This window comes from Furipterus horrens, unplaced genomic scaffold (assembly GCF_987537825.1).
Source record: "Furipterus horrens unplaced genomic scaffold, mFurHor1.1.pri manual_scaffold_5, whole genome shotgun sequence".
NCBI classification, from domain to species: Eukaryota; Metazoa; Chordata; class Mammalia; order Chiroptera; family Furipteridae; genus Furipterus; species Furipterus horrens.
Genome location: NW_028327175.1, coordinates 194,986,689 through 195,007,159, shown reverse-complemented (window position 1 = coordinate 195,007,159; position 20,471 = coordinate 194,986,689). Strand labels below are relative to the sequence as shown.

General features: G+C 57.3%; 1 protein-coding gene across 1 annotated transcript in view; it reads right to left on the bottom strand.

Moving 5' to 3' along the window:
- Window positions 1-332: 332 nt before the first annotated feature.
- The window catches only part of GRK5 (G protein-coupled receptor kinase 5), a 186,265-nt gene continuing 166,126 nt past the window's right edge, over window positions 333-20,471 (bottom strand). Inside the window, exons 6-16 of the mRNA XM_090278682.1 lie at window positions 19,097-19,189; window positions 15,279-15,342; window positions 14,242-14,382; window positions 11,636-11,826; window positions 9,323-9,360; window positions 7,591-7,680; window positions 5,898-6,106; window positions 3,081-3,218; window positions 2,101-2,238; window positions 1,546-1,677; window positions 333-997 (exon numbers count right to left, since the gene is read on the bottom strand). Of these exons, the coding sequence (XP_090134808.1) occupies window positions 899-997; window positions 1,546-1,677; window positions 2,101-2,238; window positions 3,081-3,218; window positions 5,898-6,106; window positions 7,591-7,680; window positions 9,323-9,360; window positions 11,636-11,826; window positions 14,242-14,382; window positions 15,279-15,342; window positions 19,097-19,189 (1,333 nt within the window). The 3' untranslated portion in view covers window positions 333-898. The remainder of the gene's footprint in view (window positions 998-1,545; window positions 1,678-2,100; window positions 2,239-3,080; window positions 3,219-5,897; window positions 6,107-7,590; window positions 7,681-9,322; window positions 9,361-11,635; window positions 11,827-14,241; window positions 14,383-15,278; window positions 15,343-19,096; window positions 19,190-20,471) is intronic.

Genomic DNA, 20,471 nt, shown 5'->3' with positions numbered 1-20,471 from the left:
ACACATGCCTCTTGAAAACACACTGGCTTTAGCAGTCAGAACCCGCCCAGAAAGAAAGAGGCCTAGAGACTACTGTGCTGAAGATGCCTAGCATGGCAGGCGGCCGCCTTCCAGGAGGAAGAGGAGGCCACCGAGCAACCGGCGGGTGGGGTGCACATCCCGATGGAGCCGGCCCGGCAGTTCCACGGCCCGGCACGGGGCGTTCTGGCTGGGGTGGAGAGTCCCCAGTGTGCCTCTGAGCACTGAATTCTGATTCTTGGGCCAACACAAGGGAATGCAAGGGAAAGGTTACAGAGATGGATACAACCAATTCTTTAAAGGTGAAAGGTGAATCATTTTCTACATTTAATAAAAATGTTTTCTCATTTGAGGCTGTGGAAGTCTTGGGTCACATTTTTTTTTTTTTTGGTAAGCCCCCCCGTCCCCTCTAAAATGTCTGAAAACACATGGCTTAACAGTGGCGGCACAGAAAATATACACCCTCAAAGTCTGACTTTCATTTAAATACAAATATACAAAATGTAAACTGAGACGATAGAGAAATTTACAAAACTTTTCTTTAAAAATAATAAAGACAAAATTCAGTTCTAGTTATGACGCTATTAAAATACGTGCAAGTTGTCGTATCCGATTGGATTTCTATTGCAATATTCGACAGAGACAAGTCCAGTCCACCCCGGCTGGAGGGCCACCTCTGCACACAGACCTGAGTGGAAATCGCTCTGAGGAACCTGGAGGCTCTGCGTCGAGGGGGGGCGGCCTCCTCCTCCCCGACCCCCGGCTCCTGGAGGGCTCCCCCATCCGTCCGGCCAGAGCGGACGCTCCACGGTCACAAGTTCTGCTTCTAAGGACAAGGGTCAAGGCGGGTCCCACCGTGCACTTCAAGGCCAAGCTGCGACTAGCTGCTGCCGGTGGAGTTTGAACTGACGTGGTTTGAATTTATGTGGTGGTTAAAACTGGTCTTGGAACTGGACGAACTCTTGGCGTTGTTCTGATGCTGGGGGGCGGGGGTGGTGAGCGGGGAGGGAGGAAGGGACAGAGAAAGCAAGTCAGTCCCTGCAGAGGCCAGCCCTGCGGCCCGGGCACCCCGGGGCCTGCGAACCTGGCCAGTGAGCCCTCGCTCCGTGCGGCCTTCTGCACCCTCCCCTGCAGGCCCAGGGTCAGACCCAGCAGCGGTCCTCTATCTGGGGCATTTTGCCCCCAGGGGACACTGTCTGGAGACATTTTGCAACAGGAGCGAAGTAGGGAGTGGGGTGCTCCTGGCATCTGTGGGGCGGAGGCCAGAGAGGCTGCTAAGGATCATCAGTGTGCAGCACAGAACATCAATAGCGCCCAAGCGGAGGAGCCCCCATGGTCAACTTGGGTCTGGCCCTGCCTCTTCTACCCTGGGGGTCCCCGCTAGGCTGCTGCTAACCCCCGTCTCCCGAGCCCCCCACATAGGTGGAATGCCGCAGCTCTGGTCTCAACAGCGTGGCCGTGCCCGGGCCCAGGGTCCCTGCAGCTGAAGCCGGGACAGCTGGGCATGGCGGGGGTGGGCTCTCTTACCTGACGTCTGAAGATTCTCTGCAGCAGCCCCTTCTTTGGTGGTTCTGGAGGGTGACTTCTGTTCAGGTCCGGCGAGAGGGTACCATTGGGTCCAAACACGTTCAGCTCCTTAAAGCATTCTGTTTCTATCATCTGGAGGAGCGCAGTGAAAACCCAGGTGGCATGAGGGGCTGCGGCCGAGCCTTGGGCCCACACTGTCCCTGAGTCGGGTCCCATCAAGTCCACTGCCCTGGGTCTCACTGAGCCTGAGACCCAGACGGCACCCGTCCGCCCACTGTCTTTCCCCGATGGCCTGCTGGTGCCTTTCCGGGAAAGCAGGAGCCGTCCCCCACTGAGCCCACACCCGTCCCCTCCCCGCTCCCCCCAAGCCCAGGCCACCCCGAAAGCAGTGCCTCCAGCCACGGCTCCATCCTCGTCCTTCCCCAGCCAAACTTCCCAGGAGAGTCACCTAGACTGCACCGTCTCCTCTTCCCTCTTCCGACCCCACCCCATGATGCCCCGGCAGCACACAGGGGCTCCTGTCCCAGCCGGCCCACTGTGCCCCCCCCCGCTCACCTCGTTCTGCCATGGGATGGGCACGGAGCCGGTGGAGAACTTGGAGTAGAAGTCGTCGTCCGTGTGGTCCAGGTTGACGCCCTTCACAGTTGAGAACTGCTCAATGTCCAGCACGTCCTTACAGTACACGGCCCGGGGCTGGGGGCAGGGCGCGCGGTCACACGGCGCCCTGCGCTCAGCGCCACGGTCCCCCAGCCAGAACTGGGGCTCTGATGGGGGAAGCAGAGGACCTGCCTGAGGCCGCCCCCCAGCCCAGGAACCTGTGCTGCCCTCTCAGATCTGCCGGCGGGACCCCGGTCAGGGTGGAACATGAGCTCAGGGTGCCCAGGGCCCGTACGCTGCAGGTCACCCCACTTCTACGCTCACACTCCTCGGCACCTCTGGGGATCCCCACCCCCTACAGGACAGGCTGGGGGAAATGTTCCCAACGTCCTGTCTGTCTAGGGGCACCGAGGGGCTCAGCACCCAGGCTCTGCCGCCAGACAGGCCTGGGCTGGGGTCCCAGCTGTGGTGCTTGGGAACTTTGGAACAAAGTCACGTACCCCGTGGGCCTGTTTCCTCACCTGCGAGATGGGATACAGGAGCCCCTGTGCGTGGGGCCGTTGTAGGTGCTGCTACTGAGCCTGGCACCGCACTGCGAGCTGCTACTGTACCTGCGACCTCGCTCGCTCACCAGACGGGCCCCGGGGCCTGCGCTACGCCAGGGCTCACGTACGAACCCAGCCGGGCCCGCCCGCCAGGAGTTCATGCAGTGGCCTCCCAGGGGCTCTGAAGATGAGGACTTCAGAGAGGAGAGGACTCTGGGACAGATGCCGGGGACGCCCCCAGCCCTGGTGACATGCCAGTTACTGCAGGGCAGAGGCCGCCTCCTGCCCATGGGTCTCCAGGGCCCTGGGCTCACAGCCCAGAATGGACGACCAGCTGAGTCAAGGTCGAGGACCAGGGCACAGGCTCAGTCCGGGCTGGGGGAGGCCACTCACGTCTGGGACGAAGGGAGGGTCCAACATCCCGGCTTCCAAGCGCTTGAAATTCATGTTCCTGAAGAAGGAATGTCTCTTGACCTCTGTGGCCCCTTCCTCCTGGCAGCCCAGCCTCTGCTTTGGGTCTTTGGCGAGTAGCTGTGACAAGACATAGCCCCATGAGGCCACGCCTGGGGGGCCTTTCCTCCTCCCGGGGGGCAGACCTGTGGTCATCTCCCCGTCACAGGTGCATCCCTGAGACTCCCAGGTACATGGAGACACTGCCTGGCCCCGCTCAGGCCTCATTTCAGGGATGCCTCCTGCGCCGCTGCAAACTTCGTGGTCCCCCCCCTCACAGTGGGCTCACAGGCCTGGAGTCCTGGGGGCCACGGCCACATGCTGGGCGCCCACTGATGCTCGCTGAATCGGTGTTACTTTCTGCTACAGGTAATTTAGGAAGGGCAGGGGCTCTGTCTGTGGGTCTCTCGTTCATTAACTCATCTCACAAGTACACGGCAGACGAAAACCTAGGCACACCCCACTGTGGGGGAGGGGAGAGGGAAGGAATGGCGACACCGAGGGCTTGGCCTCAGCAAAGTCATGTTTAGAGGACCCGTCAAGGCCATACAGATGCAACTCTATGGGGCCAGAGGAACGTAAGTTGGCTGTGAGCTTTGGGGGTCAGGGAGGCTGCAGGGCCAGCAGGAGGGGGCTGGAGGGGCAGGGGAAGAACCAGAGCTGGGACGCAGCAGGGGCCTAAGGAAGGCGGGGGCTGAGGTTTGGGCCTAGAGACTGGGCCCAGTGGGGAGGGCAGTGAGATGCATACGTGTCTGGACCCCAGGAACGGTGGAAGAGGTCTTGTGGCCGCCAAGATGGAATGAGGACAGAATCTAGGGGCCAGGGCCCAGCCTCCCGCTGTGTGGAGAGGCCTGCTCCGGCAGGCGGGGCGGGAGCTGCCCCGGGCCTCCATGGCCTCCTTAGTCAGGCCCTGCTGTGTCCTGAGCTAGTGTCCGTTGGAGGGGACAGGGCGAGCCTGGCTGCCAGACCAGGTGGACTGTGGTTAAGGACACAGAAGCAGCCCATAGACCAGAACTCCCAATACTTCTGGCTATTCTTCCAGCTAAGAAAGGCAAGAGCCCAGGTCTGCCCGCATCCCCAGGCTTGGCCACCGCCTTTCTCTCAGTGAGCAGCAGGGGGCAGCAGAGGAACAGCAGCGGTTCTGGTCCCCGTGCCACAAAGCCAGTGTGCCAAAGCAGGTGACTGCCAGCAAGGAGCGGGCCCTCTGTGCCTTCCTGTCCCTCTTAGTGCATCTATGTCCCTCTGACATCCCTCTTTGGATCCATTAAATAGATACCTCACCCTGACCTAACCAAGTATGGTTAGCATACCCACCCCGGTTTTCGGACACCTCTAGGAGCCCACATTTCACTTACCTGCCTGTGCACCTTATTCCTCCTGTCCCCCCACTCAACTCCACGGCTCTGACAACCCATATTCTTGGAGGCCCCGGGCATGTGGGCCAGCCCCAGCTGGCCCCACTCCCAGGTCGCATGATTCACATGTGCGTTTGCATGTGTACACGCATCCCTCCCTCAGTGCCTCACACATGCAAAGGACAGAACGGTGTCCTCTTTTTGGGGAAGCAGTCAAATGGCAGCTCTAGCTCTAATCTTTCTTCCTAGGGCTCTGTGATGTCAGGCTCAAGCAGCGTATGGATGGGTCCAGGATGGGGGCCCCTCCTGGGGACAGGGAGCTACGCCAGGTGGTTTCTGGGCCCCTAGCGGCGCAGCCTCAGGGTTTCTAGCCCTATCCAGCAGCAGAAGCTCTGCCACTTTTCATCAGCTCCGGGGCCTGCACCTCTCTACACGTCGGGCACACGATTCAGAGGCGGAGGCCCAGCCTGGCCACTGACTGTCAGCTGCTCTGGTGCAGCCGCGCCTGGGAGAGGAAGTCTGGGCTCGCGGGCGAGCAGAGCTGCACGCTTGGGCCCTCCTGTCCCCACGTGGCTGGCATCAGAGGGCAGCTGCCTGTGGTGAGGTGCCAGCACAGCCATGCAGGGCACCAGAGAAGAGGAGGGCCCCAAGGGGCACAGCAGGACTTGAGAGCCTGAGAACAGGAACAGAAGTGGCCACTCCCCCACAAAGCCCCTGGTCAGGCGTGGGCCCGCTTGGGCTGAGGGGAAAGGCAGTGGTCCAGGGGTAGACTCTCTTTACCTGCTCCACCTTCGATGGCTTCTGTCACTTCTCTCTCCATCTGGCTTCGCAGCCCCGTCTGGGCCCCACCCACCAGCCTGCCTCACTCCCATGTGCGCCTGCCTGGATGGGTCACATCTCACTATCTACAGACACTACCATTCAGGTGTGACCAGTGTTCCATTTAGCGGACAGAAAACGTGGTTATAAGATGTTCAAAGACTGAAAATATCACTGCCTCAAGCCAGCGCACAGGAATGCAGAGTTGGAAGGAGCAGGAGGCCCAAGGTCATGATAGGAGCTTGGCCCAAGACCCCCTTGTATCTTGGGGATCAGCTGGGATCAACTTCTTTCTCTCCTATGCTGGCTTCCACAAAGCTGGATGTGAGGTTCTCACATCACCTCAGCCCCCTCCCCTCGTCGTGGGCCGCCCTGCCCCCACTCCTGGAGTTGTCACCAACCCCCCCAGTGCATAGCAAGCAGCACCAGCTCCTCTGGCTTGGTGGCTTCAGTGCCCACGCCCTAGTGTGCCCTGGCCCTGTCCTCCTCAGCCTGGCTGCTGCTCTCAGCTGGGAGGCAGCGAGGGGTGAGGGGAGCCACCGCGGGACGGGGGCCAAGGACAGCGTCTGGCTCACCAGAAGCTCACCATTTTGCAGATGGACTTGGCCTCCTCAGAGAACTTGGCGGAGTACACCTCCTCGGTCTCCAGGACCCGGCGGTCTACCTCCTCCCGCTTCACCTTCTCCTTGCGACCTCGGAACGGCGACTGGCCCTCAATCATCTCATAGATGAGGCAGCCCAGACCCCAGTAGTCAGGGCTCAGGCCATATCTCTGGTTGTTCAGGACCTCAGGAGCTGGGGGCAGAGGAGGGGATTGAGGAGGTGAGAGGCACCTGGGCTTAGGGCTGTGACTCGGACCAGCCCGGAGGGCTGTGACTCGGACCAGCCCGGCTTCAGGCGTCCTGCTCCCAGGAATGATGATGTTGTTCACAGAAGACCTGGAGCTTCACAGCTGGGGGCGCTTCCTCCTGTGGACTCCTACTCACCAATTGTTGTAAATACTACCTCCTCCAGGGAGCCTGACCTGACTGCTCTCCTCTGTGCTCCCAAAGGACTCTAACTGTGGCTTCAGTAGTTTACCACAGTGGAGAAATGGCCTGTTCCCTTGATGTCTCCCCCGCTAGAATGTGAGCTGCCTTATTCACTGCTATGTCCCTGTAACAGGTATGACACATGGCACACAGTGGGTGTTGCATACATATTTGAATCAATGAAGGTATGTTTACCCAAATCTAAGATGATTTCAGTTTATCTGAAATTCAAACATCTCACTTGGATTCCCTACTACTTTGATAAAACGACTCACAGATTCACCACAGAAGCTCAGAAAGAGTTACACATCATCAGCTATCCACACGTGCATCCACACATGTGAATCCACGCATGTGCTGTTATGCACACCACAGAGGCTGTGCACACAGATGCTTGCCATGGTGTACCAGATGAGACAGACAGATGCAGAAAGGTGTGTACAAAGGTTTGTGGATAGATCTATCAATCAATTATCTATCTAACATCTGTCCATCCATTCGTCCATCCATCCATATTTGCACGGGTATACACACAGACACCCCCCCCACACACACAAGTTCCCAAATGTCATGAGTTTTGGAAAGGACTCTCTAGCACAGGACAGCATACAGGATCCTGTGCATGTGCTATCGGCAAGAGCCTGGCAGAGGACGAGAGCATCCCTGGCCCCCGAGCTTCCTGAGCCCCCTGCCTCCTGGGGTCAGTTGGGTGCATGTGGGTGAGGTGTGCAGGAGGAAGCCCAGGGGGCATCCCTAATTGGAAGGGAGATTCCAGGGGGCTGGATGCAGCTCCAGGTCTCGTCCCTGCAGCCCCCAGGACCATGGTCTCCAAGCTGGCTCAGGGGAGGCGGGCAGGGAGCCCAAGGCTGCTCCATGCTGAGTCACGCTTGCTGACACAGCAGGCGGTGTGCTCCTCGCCTTTCTCAGCCCGTCCGAATGACCCCCCTCTTCTCAGGGGTCTCCCTGGAAGGCTGCCCACCAACCCACTGGACCCTTACTTCAAATGAATCTCCTGCTGCACATCGCTGTGGGCCAGCCCCGCCTGCTGACCCTAAGAGTAGGCTGGCTTTAGATGGAGGTGGGGCTGGGGCTGGGGACTGCAGAGAGCTTGGTTTTTAATCAGGTCACACCCTGGGGCCTCAACGTCCCCTCCACCCCTCCCACTGAGACCCTACTTCTGATCAAAGTTGCCCAAAGAAGCCAGGGACATCAAGGGTGGGCTCCAGGAGGGGCCACACCTGCACTCACCCATGTAGCCAACAGTGCCCACCCGGCCGCGGATCAGGTCTCCCTCGGGGATCTTCACGGCCAGACCCAGGTCAGAGATCCTAATGTGGCCTGAGGGGGAAGAGGAGGGTCAGCGGGAACCTGGGCAGGGCCACAGACTTGCCATGTGGCCCTGGGCAAGGCACCAGGATTCTGTGTTTTTATCTGTCCCAGGCAGAGGGGACCCCAATCTCCCATCGCAGGGTGACTGCGGCCCCTGGGAGAGGCCAGGTGTCAGAGGCTGTGGGTAACTCATCGCTCTTTAGGAGAAGAACAGATGCGAAGGGACGCCTGCATTTGGCTGGACGTCGGCCGACCTGCCTCATAAAGTGCTCTAATGGGCTTCTTGGAAGGCCGAGGTCACAGAGTTTAAAACGCCTTGGCCCGATTCTGGGATTGCTTCATGGAAAAAATGTGAGATTCTCCTGACATTTTGCAACAATTTGCTTAAGGGGAAAAGTTATAAAGCAATTTGGGAAGCAACTTCCTGTTCTGCCCAGATGGTCTTGGGAGGTTGTTTTCTCCCTTTGGAGAAACATGACGGGAAGTTGCCCAGGCCCCTGAAGATTGGGAAATGGATTAGAGCTGTGGTCGCAGACTGCACCCCAAAAGCAGAGACGACGCCATGCTGAGGGCTCAGCCTCGGAGCTGTCTCGCCTGGTGGCCCACCCAGGGGTTGGAGGTGGGGTGGCTCATGCCACATCTGACCCTGCAGGAAGGAACACTCTCCCTGTCTGTGCGTACCAGGGCCCCCACAGCCTGGACCTCAGCAAGGCCCAATGATAGGGACCCTGGCCAGGTTGGAGGTATGTGGGCCCCCAGTTCTGTGACCCCTGACAGAGGCAGAAAGGGCAAAGGGACCATGTGGATTCTAGCCACGGGGATGCAGGTCAGTGATGGGCATGGGTCAGAGACCAGCCGGAATAGGAACCCTAGTGGGCACCAGGATCATCCAAGAGGAGCGGTGGGGCCCTGGGCCCTCTGCCTGCTACTCCATGTGGCAGCATCACCAGGTCACCCACACGCTGAGGGGACCTGGTGATCTTGGCAGCTTGGCTCCCCTGAGCCTTAATCTTGTCGCCTGTAAAATGGGAACAGGGATGCCAGCCCGACACCCACCCCCCAGCCATTTCCCACCATTTGGTGTGAGAGGCCAAACAGTTGTGAGGGGTCACTGTGGCTGTCCTCGCCATCCATGCAAGAGGACAAGACAGTGATGCACGAATGCTGTACCAGTGATGGACACATTTAGAGCTGGCTACGGTTGGCAAAACCATTCCCCCGCAAACCATCCTGGCGGAACCTCCCCGCCACCTTCCACCCTCCGCGGCTGGCAGCGCGCGGCTCCTTGTTTCCATTTAAGAACAAGGAGAATGAAGTCAGGGAATTTGTGTGAGTTCAGTATTCACCCGACATCTCTGACATTGTGGAGGGCTCATCCCATTCCCCTCCACCCCGCCTTCCTCTTCCTTCTCTCCCTCCCTCTGCCCAGCCTCATTGTTCTTCTCCAAGTAGGAGCTTAATCCACACACATTGCCTTCTCTGGGGTCCCAGACTGAGGAGGGAGAGTGGGTCCTGGCCTCTCCTTGCCCACTACCCTCTGGTGGGGCCAGGCTTGGTGCCCGAGTCTCTGAGAGGCCCTCTGCTTTGGCTTGCGATGCTCACCTCAGCTACAGAGTAGGAAAAGGATGTTCCAAGCCACAACCCAACTTACCGTAGTCGTCTAACAGGATGTTTTCGGGTTTCAGATCTCTGAAAGGGGAAGACCACAAGCATGTGAGTGGGGCATTCAAGGGCAGCCTGGAGTCTGGGTTGAACCCCGTGGGCCAACCAGGCCTGACTGTTGCCTTTCTACTTCTTGGCTCAAGCTGTCTGTCTCTGGGCTGAGACGATCTTGGGCTAATTTCTCTCTTCCCACTGTTTGCCATAGGCATCTTCTCGACCCTGGAGGGTGACTGGGAAGGAGGTGAGGCAGAGGCTGGGCCTGGCTGCTGTCCACTTGCTGCCTGCCCCCAGGGCGGAGAATACCTCTGGCTGGGATGGTGACAGGCCCCCCCAGGGCTGGGAAGACCCTGAGGTCTCAGGATGCCCTGGCATGCCCTGAAGGCAGAGAAGGGCCTGGGAACAAAGGAACAGAAGTTATTGAGAACAAAGTACCAGTTGTAGAAACAGGATAGCGAAGAGGATGGCAGCTTCCCAGAAGAAGGACCCTCTGGGTACGGGCCCCCCAGGAGCCTGGCACATCTCCCACCTCCAGCCAGATGGAGTTGAAAGAAAGCACAGCCAGGAGGCATGGCTGTCGGTGTGGCCACCTCTCCCTGTCCCCAATGCCTGCCTTCTCTTTGATGACACAATCATGCTCTTAAGAAAGGGAACCTCTCCATTCCCAGCAGGAGGAAGAGGTAGCAGAAGTGTCTGGTTTTACTAGTGAAAGGTCTCCCTGAGGGTAAATGCATAGCCAGTAGGACGGTGTGTGCAACTCAGGTGAGCCAGCGGGCAGTGGCTCATGGCGCCTGGATTGAGGACTGGTTCTCAACCAACTGGCTTTGTTTATTTAATTGATGGCAGCTGTCCTCATGGGGAGAGGTCATGTGCCCAGTCCAGCGGGCAGGCTCACAAAATGCTAATTGATGTTTGTATGTAGTTATTCATTACAAAATACTTCTTTTTGCTGTTGTTATTTAATTTGCATTCTTTTGATGTGTTGACAATTCCAAAGAAGGGCAAGACCCAAAGTTTCAATAAACCAGCTGGCTAGTGGGCACAAGCCAGAACCAGAGCCCACCAGGGGCCACGGCAAGTGGTCGAGCTTGAACTTGGAAAGCTGCCCCATTTTTTTTTTTTTAAGTGAAAGGCAACCAAATGGAGGAATCTTTTTTCAACCGTTAGGAAAATTGTTCCGACTCTCTTCTCACTTGAATGAAAATCAAACAAAAGCATACCTGGAGAGACAGTTTAGGGGGAAAGGGCAAGACATCAAGACTTCCCTTCTTGTTTTTAAAACCTTCTTGGTCTCCCAAGACAATCTCCACCAAGAGCTCCTTGGCAAAGGTCTTCAAACTGGGCTGTGTGTGCCTGGGTGTCTGTGGGGACTGCCCGGGAGAGTCCCACTTGCTGGCAGTTTCAAGAGTGTGGATTTCTGGATCCTTAACATTGCGATGTCCTGGATTCCTTTGGGGTTTCCCCTCCCACCTGCCCGTTCTCAACACCTCTTCTCCCAAAAGACACAAGATTAATTACAATGGTGTCCTGCTTCAGGTGTAACAACCTCAAGGTCCCCATTAGAAGTGGGATCTACTAGTAATAACTATAATGGCAACGCAACAGAAAAAATTATTCTAACACTTAGAGCCTTATGGTCAAAGGAAAATTTTTAAAAAATCTTATATTTCACTGAAAGACTTTTAGGCAAAAAAATATACTACATTATAATAACATTTTGTGAGGAAGGAGGAGACCAGAAAAGAAAATGATAGGGAATTTGTCACCATTAAAGAGTTTCATTCATTTTTTTTTAAGATAGGCAATGGTGGAAGTCAATTTGCTACAGCAATTAGATTCCACTAGATACCTTTAAAAATGTAAAGTAACTGTTCGATTTCAAAATAGCAATATTAGCCACTATTTAAATATATGGACTATTTCAGGAGTCTTCTTAAAATGTACGAGGGCACAGAGTTTCAGAATCTTTGCAGAGATCACGAGATAATTTGAAGGCCACTGCTCACAGCATCTGGACTCTCGGTCCTATAAAGTCAGGCAGAGTGGGATGGATGAAGGCCTGCTAAGGCCTTCCTGGGGCTGGGTCCAGGGCACGGCCACCAGGTTCCACTGATCTACCCTGGCACTGCACTGGAGGGCACCAGGGACCAGGATGTCTGCCCCCCGCCCAAGCAGCCCACCTCACTTGCTCAATCTCGGGGTGGGAGTCTGTCCGACTCAGGCCCCCGCCCCCGCAGGAGCAGTGACCAGGCCTCGGTTTCCACTCACGCGGACTCGGACGAAGAACAGGGAGGAGCCCGCTCACCTGTAGACGGTGTTCTCGAGGTGCAGGTCTTCCAGGCCGCACAGGATCTCTGCCGCATAGAACAAGGCCCGCTCCTCCTCGAAGCCGGGGTTCCCCATGTTGTAGATGTGGAACTTCAGGTCGCCCCCGTTCATGATGGTCAGGACCAAGCACAGTGCGTCCTTAGTCTCGTAGGCATAGGCCAGGTTGACCTGCAGGCACCAGACAGCCCCAAGGTGAGGTTCTGCAACGACCCTCCACTTCCGCCCTTCCTTCTCAGGGTCCCTGAAGCTGGGGGAGCGTCGGGATACGGGAGCTGTGCTGGGGGAGCTGCAGCAGCTTCATGCCAGCCACCCCTGACCCCAGACAGACTCAGAGTGCCCTGCCGTCGGCCCGTCTCCGCCGGTGGAGGACGCACACCTCCCAATCCGGTGGCTCCAGGTGGGGAGGCAAAGGGCGAGGGGCAGGCTGGCCCACGGCTCCTCCAGGGACCCTGCCAGAAAGGCGTCTGTGCATTTACACTACAAAAGCGTGGGTGCGCGTCAGCTGGTCAAAACGGAGTTGCCTTGTAGGCCGGTCAAGAAAAGCAGGGCCCACACACCCTTCAGGCATCCTTAGGGCAAGGGTCCTGGGCAGTGGGCCGTGCAGAGGCCAGAGGGGCTTCTCGAAGCAGAACACAAACCTGGCCAAGACTCCTGCACACAGGACACGCCTGGTCAGGGGGACCATCAACAGAGAGGGTCTAGTCCCTTGCTGATGGAGGCTCCGTGGGTCGGACCATGGGGTAGCAGGAGAAGGGGCAGGGCTGGGTCTCCACTGAGGGGGCTGGTACAGATGAAATCAGGCTGCGCAGACCAGGCTAGGGCCAGGCTGTGCCATACAACTTGGCTGCAAGCATCACGAACCAAGGAGTTATTGCTGAGGAAGGGAGACAAAGTGGCACTAGAGGTGACAGAACCCTGGGAACTGTGCTCTGGCACCAGCCGCTGCTGCCCCCAATGTCACACCTGTCCAGGTGACCGCGAGGAAGGACCCCAAGAGGAGTGCTGTGGGAACACCCCACGAGGGGCAGAGGACAGGGCACCATAGAAGAAGGTCAGGCCCTCAACGATGTCACACTCCAACCCTTTCCCCGAGGAGGACACACCATCATTAATCCCCCAAAGAGCCAGCATCGCCCCTGAGGGCTCCACGGCCAGTGTGGAGGCAGAGACCTGGTCCCTACTGAAAGGGGCCAGTGGCACAGAGGAAGGTTCTGGACTCATAGAGGCCTACGGCCAAAATGACGGCTGGTGTTGGCCTTGACCACTGCCTGCCACATGGCACCGTCACCCTGGGTGGGGCTGGCAATGTGGACAGCCTGGGATGAGACCAGAGAGGCACACTTCTGTCCCCTTGGAGAGTCCCCTTGTAAAGCCACCTCCTCCCTGGGGAATGACGGAAGCACTAGGCCATGGCATGTCTTGTTGTCACACACAGCTGGTGGGAGTTTAATTGGGGTGACCTTCACAGAGAGCCATTTGGGAACAGCTACCACACGGAAGACGCACACACCCTCTGACACAGCAGTTCCTCCGCCAAGGAATCCAGCCTACGACGTAGTCACAGAAGCCCGCCAGCCAAAGGGGCGGGCGAGGACGGACGCCACGGCCCCGCTCGCCATGGCTTCGAAGCCAGGAACGCCCTCCTCCATGGGGACTGGCTCCACAGCTGAGGGGTTCTCTCGTCCTTGCGTAGCAAGGGAAGGGTGCAGCTATAGGTCTGGATATTTTTTAAAAATCTATATTTTAAGGGGGAAACTATTGGAGCATAAGAGGTTGGTCTGGAGAGATGCCGTCGGCTGGAAACAATGAATCCAACATGTTGGAGTGGTTACTGGTTACTCAGAGAGGAGGCTTCTGTTTTCATTCTGTGTCCATCTGTGCTGGTGGAACTTTCACCTTACACGACATGGTTTTTACAGTGACCGTGGCAGAGGCATTCAGAGCTGACCCAACAGCCTCGCCCTCCTCCACATTCCCCGCAGTTGGCTTGTCCCTTGCAGGGACTAGTCTGGCCAGTGGACTGCGGGTGGCCGTGAGGAGTGTGCCCCTTGGTGCACACTTCCAGGGCTCCAGATGGGGTGGCTGTGAAGTGGAGCGGGGGGAGGCGGGGGCAGGGGACAGGGCGACCCCATTGGACTCTGTGTGAGTCACAGACCCGCCTTGGTTGTCTGTAGCTACTGCGAGTCGGAGAAGCTTTGTTAGCCTAGCCTGGATGGAGAACACAGCGATGTAGTGTCAGGATGCGGCCGTGAGGAAACCAGCCCACACGGGTTTCCTCAGATGGAGCCTGGTGGGCTTCTTTGTCCACGGGGGAGTTTCCCAGGGGGTCCTCCAGGACAGAGGCCTTGGTCACACACACAGAGGGGAGTCCAGGTAGCCTAGTGACAGGGCCACGTCAACCCCCATTGACCCCAAGGGCCTTGGACAGAGGTGACGTCTAGCTGCCTTTCTGTAGGTATTCCTCTCTTTGCATTCCATTTTCCTGGGGGTGGGGAGCTGCCACACTGGAGGACCACCCCCTTCCCGAGGGACAGAAGCCCTGGTCACCAGAGGGTGGCCTGTCCCTAGGCCCTGAACACTCACCACAAACTGACTGTTGACCTTCTCCAGGATCTGCTTCTCATTGAGGGCCATGGACTCCCCTTTTCTCTTTTTGATCCTCTTCTTCTCCAAGCGCTTGCAGGCGTACATTTTACCCGTGGCTCGAACCTGGCAGGCGCAGACCTGCGAGGTGAGAAAGAAGCCAAGGGAGGGGGACATGTGAGGCCTACCCGAGGCTCCTCTGTGACCAGGGCGCTGGGTCGTGGGCTTGGGAATTGATGGAGCCAGAGCTGGTGTGCCTGGAGGTGGAGCCACGACCACCCCAGGCCCTGCCCTCCGCTTCCGGCTCCAGTGCCCTCCGTCCTTTTCCCCGTTAGGTGGGTGCCAGCTCTGGAAGGTGCAGCTCCAGCCATCTGCACCAACGTTTGGATGACTGGCTGAGGCCAAAAGTCCTGTCCTTCTCCGAGGCAACTAGATTTTCTGTCCTAGGCCTCCAGCCAGATGCAGCCATTGCTAACTGGGCACTTCCGAGTACCAGCCGCGGCTAAAAGATGCTTGTTGTGGGATCAGTGATGGGAGAGCCCCGGGAACCCTGCGTTTCTAATTCAGAGGAGTGGGAAGCAGCATTTGGGTTCCAGTTTTAGTTCTGCCCCTACTGCCTGGGGGCCCTCGGTGGGTCACCGAACCGTTCCGAACCTCAGCTTTCCTCTTCTCTAAACGGGAATCCCAAGACTTGCCTCAGATTCGGGGAGATTGGGGAGAGCACAGGAGTGCGCATTAACAGTGTCACCAGGCCCCTCAGGCCCTCACTCCCCCCTCCAAACACGGCTGCGTGTGTCTCTCCTCTCCAGACTTGAACCCTGCCCGAGGCTGCCTCTGAGCACCTCTCTCCCGGCCCTCAGCCCCAGGCAGTGAGGCTGCCCCACTTCAGACACACCCGACCCTCCCAAAGTCCCCTCCTCTCCACCAGGGGCCCACACCCGAGCAAACACCAGGAACACCTTTCGCAGACCCAGAAGGGACAGAAAAGGTGACTAGAGTACAGGAACTTTCAACCGAAAACGTGGACGGCCACTCACCTCCCCGAAGCCCCCCTTCCCCAGTACTCGGTACTGCCTGAAGGTGTTTTTGGTTACCGGTTGCCTGGAAAAAAGCAAGAATCGTGGCGTTAAGACGTATAACCCGTATGCAACAGACAACGGCAGCGCTGAAGTAGCTCATGTAAGAGGCAATTCCATGCCCTGGGGACCCGCAGGAATCATCACTGCAGAGGGGACCCTCAAGGACTTACTCCAGGGCTGGGTGTTCAAACCCCAGGCCACCTGCCCATGGTGCCCTGCAGCCTGGGAGGAAAGCAGGCTTGAAAAATGCGAGCTGAAGCAGCCTCCCGGGACTTTGCCCTCTCTCTCCCATATGCAGATCAGGTGGCTGAACTCAGCAGGAAGCTGCGACCCCTGAACAGGGAGAGGCCAGAGGCCACAAGGGAGGAGTCCCAGGGAGGAGATGCCGGAGGAGACCAGGCCCTCCCCACACCTGCCATCTCAGCCCACCCAGCAGAGCAGCCACAGCCCCAACCTTTCCCCTCCCGGGGCCCCTTATTATGTTCCCCCCAGAGCTCCAACACTAGAAGAACCGTCTGCCAAAAGCGGAATTTAGGAAGTCATCATCACCTGCTCCCTCTCTCCCCCCACCCCTTTCTGGTGAGAACACTGAAGAGTTTACCGGTATTTAACTATTGTCACCAGAGTGTACCTCCAACCCCAGAACTTCTCATCCTGCTTAACTGACACTTTGCACCCTCGGACCCACATCTCCCCACTCCCCCGCCCCCTGGCAGCCCAGCATTCTACCTGCCGCTTCTATGAGTCTGACTTGGACTATTGGATTCCACCTCTCAGTGAGGGCATGTGGGGCTTGTCTTTCTGTGCGTGGCTTATTTCAGTTAGCAAGTGTCCTCTAAGTTCATCCCTGTTGTCATCAAATGGCGGGATTTCCTTCTTTTTTGAGGCTGAGCAATATTCCTGTGTGTGTGTGTACCACATTTCACTCCCATGCTCACTGCAGTATTATTCATAACAGCCAAGATATGGGAACAACCTGGTGAGTGGATGATAAACAATCAGCTTGGCCACGTTAAAATGGGCTCTTCGAGCTCCAGCACATCTCCTCACCCCATGCCAAGGGTCCTGACCAGGCTGGAGCTTGGAGCAAGACTGAATTGGGCCGAAGAACTGGGTCAGCTCAAGAAAGACAGGGAGTCTCTGGTCACGCGGCAGCTCTTGGATGAATCTTCCACGGGAACTCTTCTGGCTGGTTGGTCCTGGAGAGGGTTTGGGCTTCAGCAGAAATCGCTGTTCTCACAGGATGGTCCTGGAACTCCGGGCACTCCCTGGCACGCTGCCTGGGACCCACGTGTTACGACTCTCCCTTCTCCGGTGCTTCCACAGGAGGTGGGGCCTGGTCCCCGTCAGCGGCCTGGCGCTGCCCCTCGGCAGGACGCTCCATGGCTCTGCATCCTGCTCCTACACCGGAGCAGCTGGGCCCCAGAGAAACCTGCCACGCGCCTGCGTCCGCCACGCGCCCCGGGAGTGTTTCCTACAGCTGCCCTCGAAACCACATGAAGGCGTCCGGGCCCACCAGTTTATGATACATGGAGAACAAATAGCCGGCCGACATCACCGCAGAACTCCTCTGCGAGGGGAAATAAGTGTAATACAATTTCTGAGGAATTTCTTGGTTAACCTTGGGAGGGAAAAACATCCCTGTAATATTTCAACAGTATAGCACTAAGGGGCCATGATCTTGGTAGCAGGGGAGCAAAAAATTAAAAAGGAGGCGAGAAGGCAGGGTGTTGTCAGTCACTTAGGACACTTCTAGGCCAGGGTTCTGCCCTACTGGCTTCAACAACTTAATGCGAAAAAGCTTGACTTCTCTGATTTAAAAAGTCCATTCCTCCGTTTCACGTGCTTGGTACAGACAAGAACAACGAAAGCCAGTGGGCACAGCTACAAGACTGTGTTGGAACAGGAATGCTGGGTAGACTAAGGGTGAAGGACTTGAAAGACCTGGAGTTCAGGTTCCAGCCTTGCCAGGCCTTTGCTGTGTGACCCAGGGCCAATCCATCAGCCTCTCTGAGCCTTGCATCTTCAATAAAATGGCGACAGTGACATGGCACTTGTCCAAAGGCTTTCTGAAGGCTGCTGTGTGTCAGATGCGAATAGCAGAACCCCCTCTGGGGCTCTCTATGATGACAGTGCCCACTCCTCAAAGCACTGTGTACATGGACTCATGCAGTCCTCACACCAGCCGTGATTGGCAAGACTGTTACCGACAACCCCTGTGACGGCCACAGCTGTATTCAGCGGTTCCCCTCCTGGGGCCAAGTGGCTGACCTTGGCCGAGCACTCGCCTCGTCCCAGGCACATGCTGCTGATCCCGTCTCATCTTCGCCCCCAGCTGACAAGCCAGGCTCTGTCATTACCCTGCCCTAAGCTGAGGAGGCCGAAGGGTGGAGAGGTGAGCAACCCCTCCTGAGGCCCCTCGGGAGGCAGCCGGGCCAGGACTCAGACCCAGCTGTGGCCTCCCTGCCCCCAGCAGATGTTTGGCCCGGCCTTTGCTCCTCAGTCTCTTCTGCAGCCACGATGGGCAGGGGCAAGGTGTCCAGTGGCCATCAGTGTGCTAACGGAGAAGGCTGTCCACTGCGCACTCTGTGTCCCCTGTGGTCGGGGTGGAGAGAAATGCTCTCCAGTGGCTGACGGGCAGGTGTTTCTCCTCTGGGCCTCCTAAAGTGGGCCGGGGAGGGCCGTGGATAGAGCTTCTAGTGGGCTTTGTCATGTCGCGTCCTGGGCACCTGCAGGCACTCAGCAAGCAAAGGTGCTCACACACATGCAGGATCAGGAGGGCTCCTTGCTCCATAACCACAGTGCACCTAGCTGGCCACAAGCACCAGGCCTCCGGGGCGCAGGGAACTCTGGGCCGAGGAAGGGGACACTCCCACCCCTGCCTCCCAGCTCAGCACAGGATGTAACACAGGCATCACCCTGCCCCGCACACCCTGAGACGCTGTGGTGAGCACAGCACGGCGCTCGGGGTCCTGGGCCAGGGCCCCCTTGGCTGTCCCACTGGCCCCCGCTGGGTGACATCCTCCCCATGCCTCTCCTTCCTCATCAGCCACATGTGCCTGGCCAGCGCACCAACGGGCATGTGGGAGCACTTTGCAGAGAATAAGGCAGCAAAGAAAACACGAAAATGCACTCAGTCTCATCCATTAATAGAGATGCAAAGATAAACAAGAAGCAAGCTCGCTGTTGACAGGAAAACATGAGAAAAGTGTCGCTGACGCGGAAAGGACGCAGGCCCTGGGGCTCAGGCAGCACCGGAAATTGGGGGCAGCTGTTTGCAAGGGCAACTTGGCAGCAGCCCCTCACAGTTTAAAACTGGCACCCTTTGATCCTGAAATTCCTCCACTAGGGATTTCTACAGTTGTAAAAACACATAAAGATACACGTACAAAGTTTTTCATTACTTAGAAAAGGTTGTGCACAGAATTGATCCATCAATAGGGATTGGGTTAAATAAGGGATGTACTGCTCATTCAGAGAAGAGGGCAGCTCTTCATCTGCTGGCAGAGGGGGAACTCCCCAAGACAAAAGAAGAAAAAAGAACAAGATACCAAGATGCTGTGTGTTCATGCACATGAGTGGGCAAGGGTGTGTGGAAATGCACTTCCATAAGCACAGAGAACTTTTAGAGAACCCAAGAACTTAATTCATAGGAGATGACAGTTAATTTTATCTGAACCATCGACCCATGGAGGTAACTGATTTTTATGTGACTTGGCAGGTGAAGACCTGTCCCTCCCACCCCAGCGCACACACTGGCACACACTCGCGCTCACCTTTCCAACCACTTCCACTGGAGGAAGCGGTCAAAATACATGCTGTCCAGATACTCATGGAAGGGTTCTCCGCTCAGGTAGTCGTGCACAGACCTGGCTCGGAGGGAACACAAAGAGAAACACTTTATAATCCCGATCTGCAAGCAGATGGGCAGAGCCACACCCAGCAGGCTAGTGCCCAGCCTCACCCATTTCCAGACTTTGGAAATGCAAACACACAGGGGTCGGGGGCCCCACCCTTCCAGAAGATTGTTTGAGATTGCCTGGCTGATGCTGCAGGCTGGTACTGAGTACCTGCCATGGGCCTGCTCTAGGCCTGGGGGACACCAGTGAGCATGGGGGTGGCACTGTGACTGGGGACGTCACAGCAGTAAATGACAAACATTAAATGACCTCAGGGACGTGTTATGAATTAGAGTTAAGTGAAGTCTGGCGAGAGTGGGGGTGGTCAGGGAGATCTCACTATAGAAGGGACAGGAGCTGAAATGACAACAGAAGCTAACGTAACTGGATACAAGGGAGGGGGAGGGACTCTGAGATGGTGGGGGGGGGGGCTAGAGTGGGGATGTGGCCCCTGGGACCCAGGCTCTGGATTCGGTCCAGGACCAGCAAAGCCATGGGGAGATTTTCATCCTGCAGCAGAATTTATGGGTCACCTGCCGTGGCCTGGCCCCAGGCCGGACCTGCAGGGTTCTGAACCCGGCTGCATGCAGGGATGGGCTTCTTCCTTCTGGAAAGTGGAACGCTGAGCAATCTGGCCCAGGCACCTGGGACCTGATGGAGGCAGGGGACACGCAGAGTTGGGGCAGGTTGGAGGCTGTGTCCTGCCAAACCTGAACACCAGGGCTTGCATGGGGGGCCAGCATGGCCACTCCCTTGGGAACAGCCCAGGGACCTCCCCATTGTCAGACCTGACTCTTGGCCACCTCCAAGGGGGCAGCCACCAGGTTCGTTTCTGCTGTGGGGGCCTCTGCATGGCACCTAACAGGGCTGTGCCCCAAGCTGGCCTCCCTAAATATCCGTCCTCATCATCATGTTCCCAGCACATGGGGGTGCTGGCTTTCTTGTCCTCCCCACCTGGTAGTAAGCTCTGGGAAAGCCAGGGCTGGGTCCCTGCTCACCAGGGTCTCCCCACACCAAGCACAGTGCCAGACACACGGCAGATGCCCAACTGATGTCTGTGGTGCAAAGGCTGGACAGGGCACACGAAAAGCCCCCAGACTCATCCAGCTGTGTGGGGTGACCTGGCCCGGGATGCCTCTTGGCATGTGCGCACACCTGCATGCATGCACGTGTCAGCTTATGGGGACCAGCGTGTGTGAGATGCGTGGGGGCTTAACTGGTACACAGCCGGCACCACAGCCACCGACGTGTC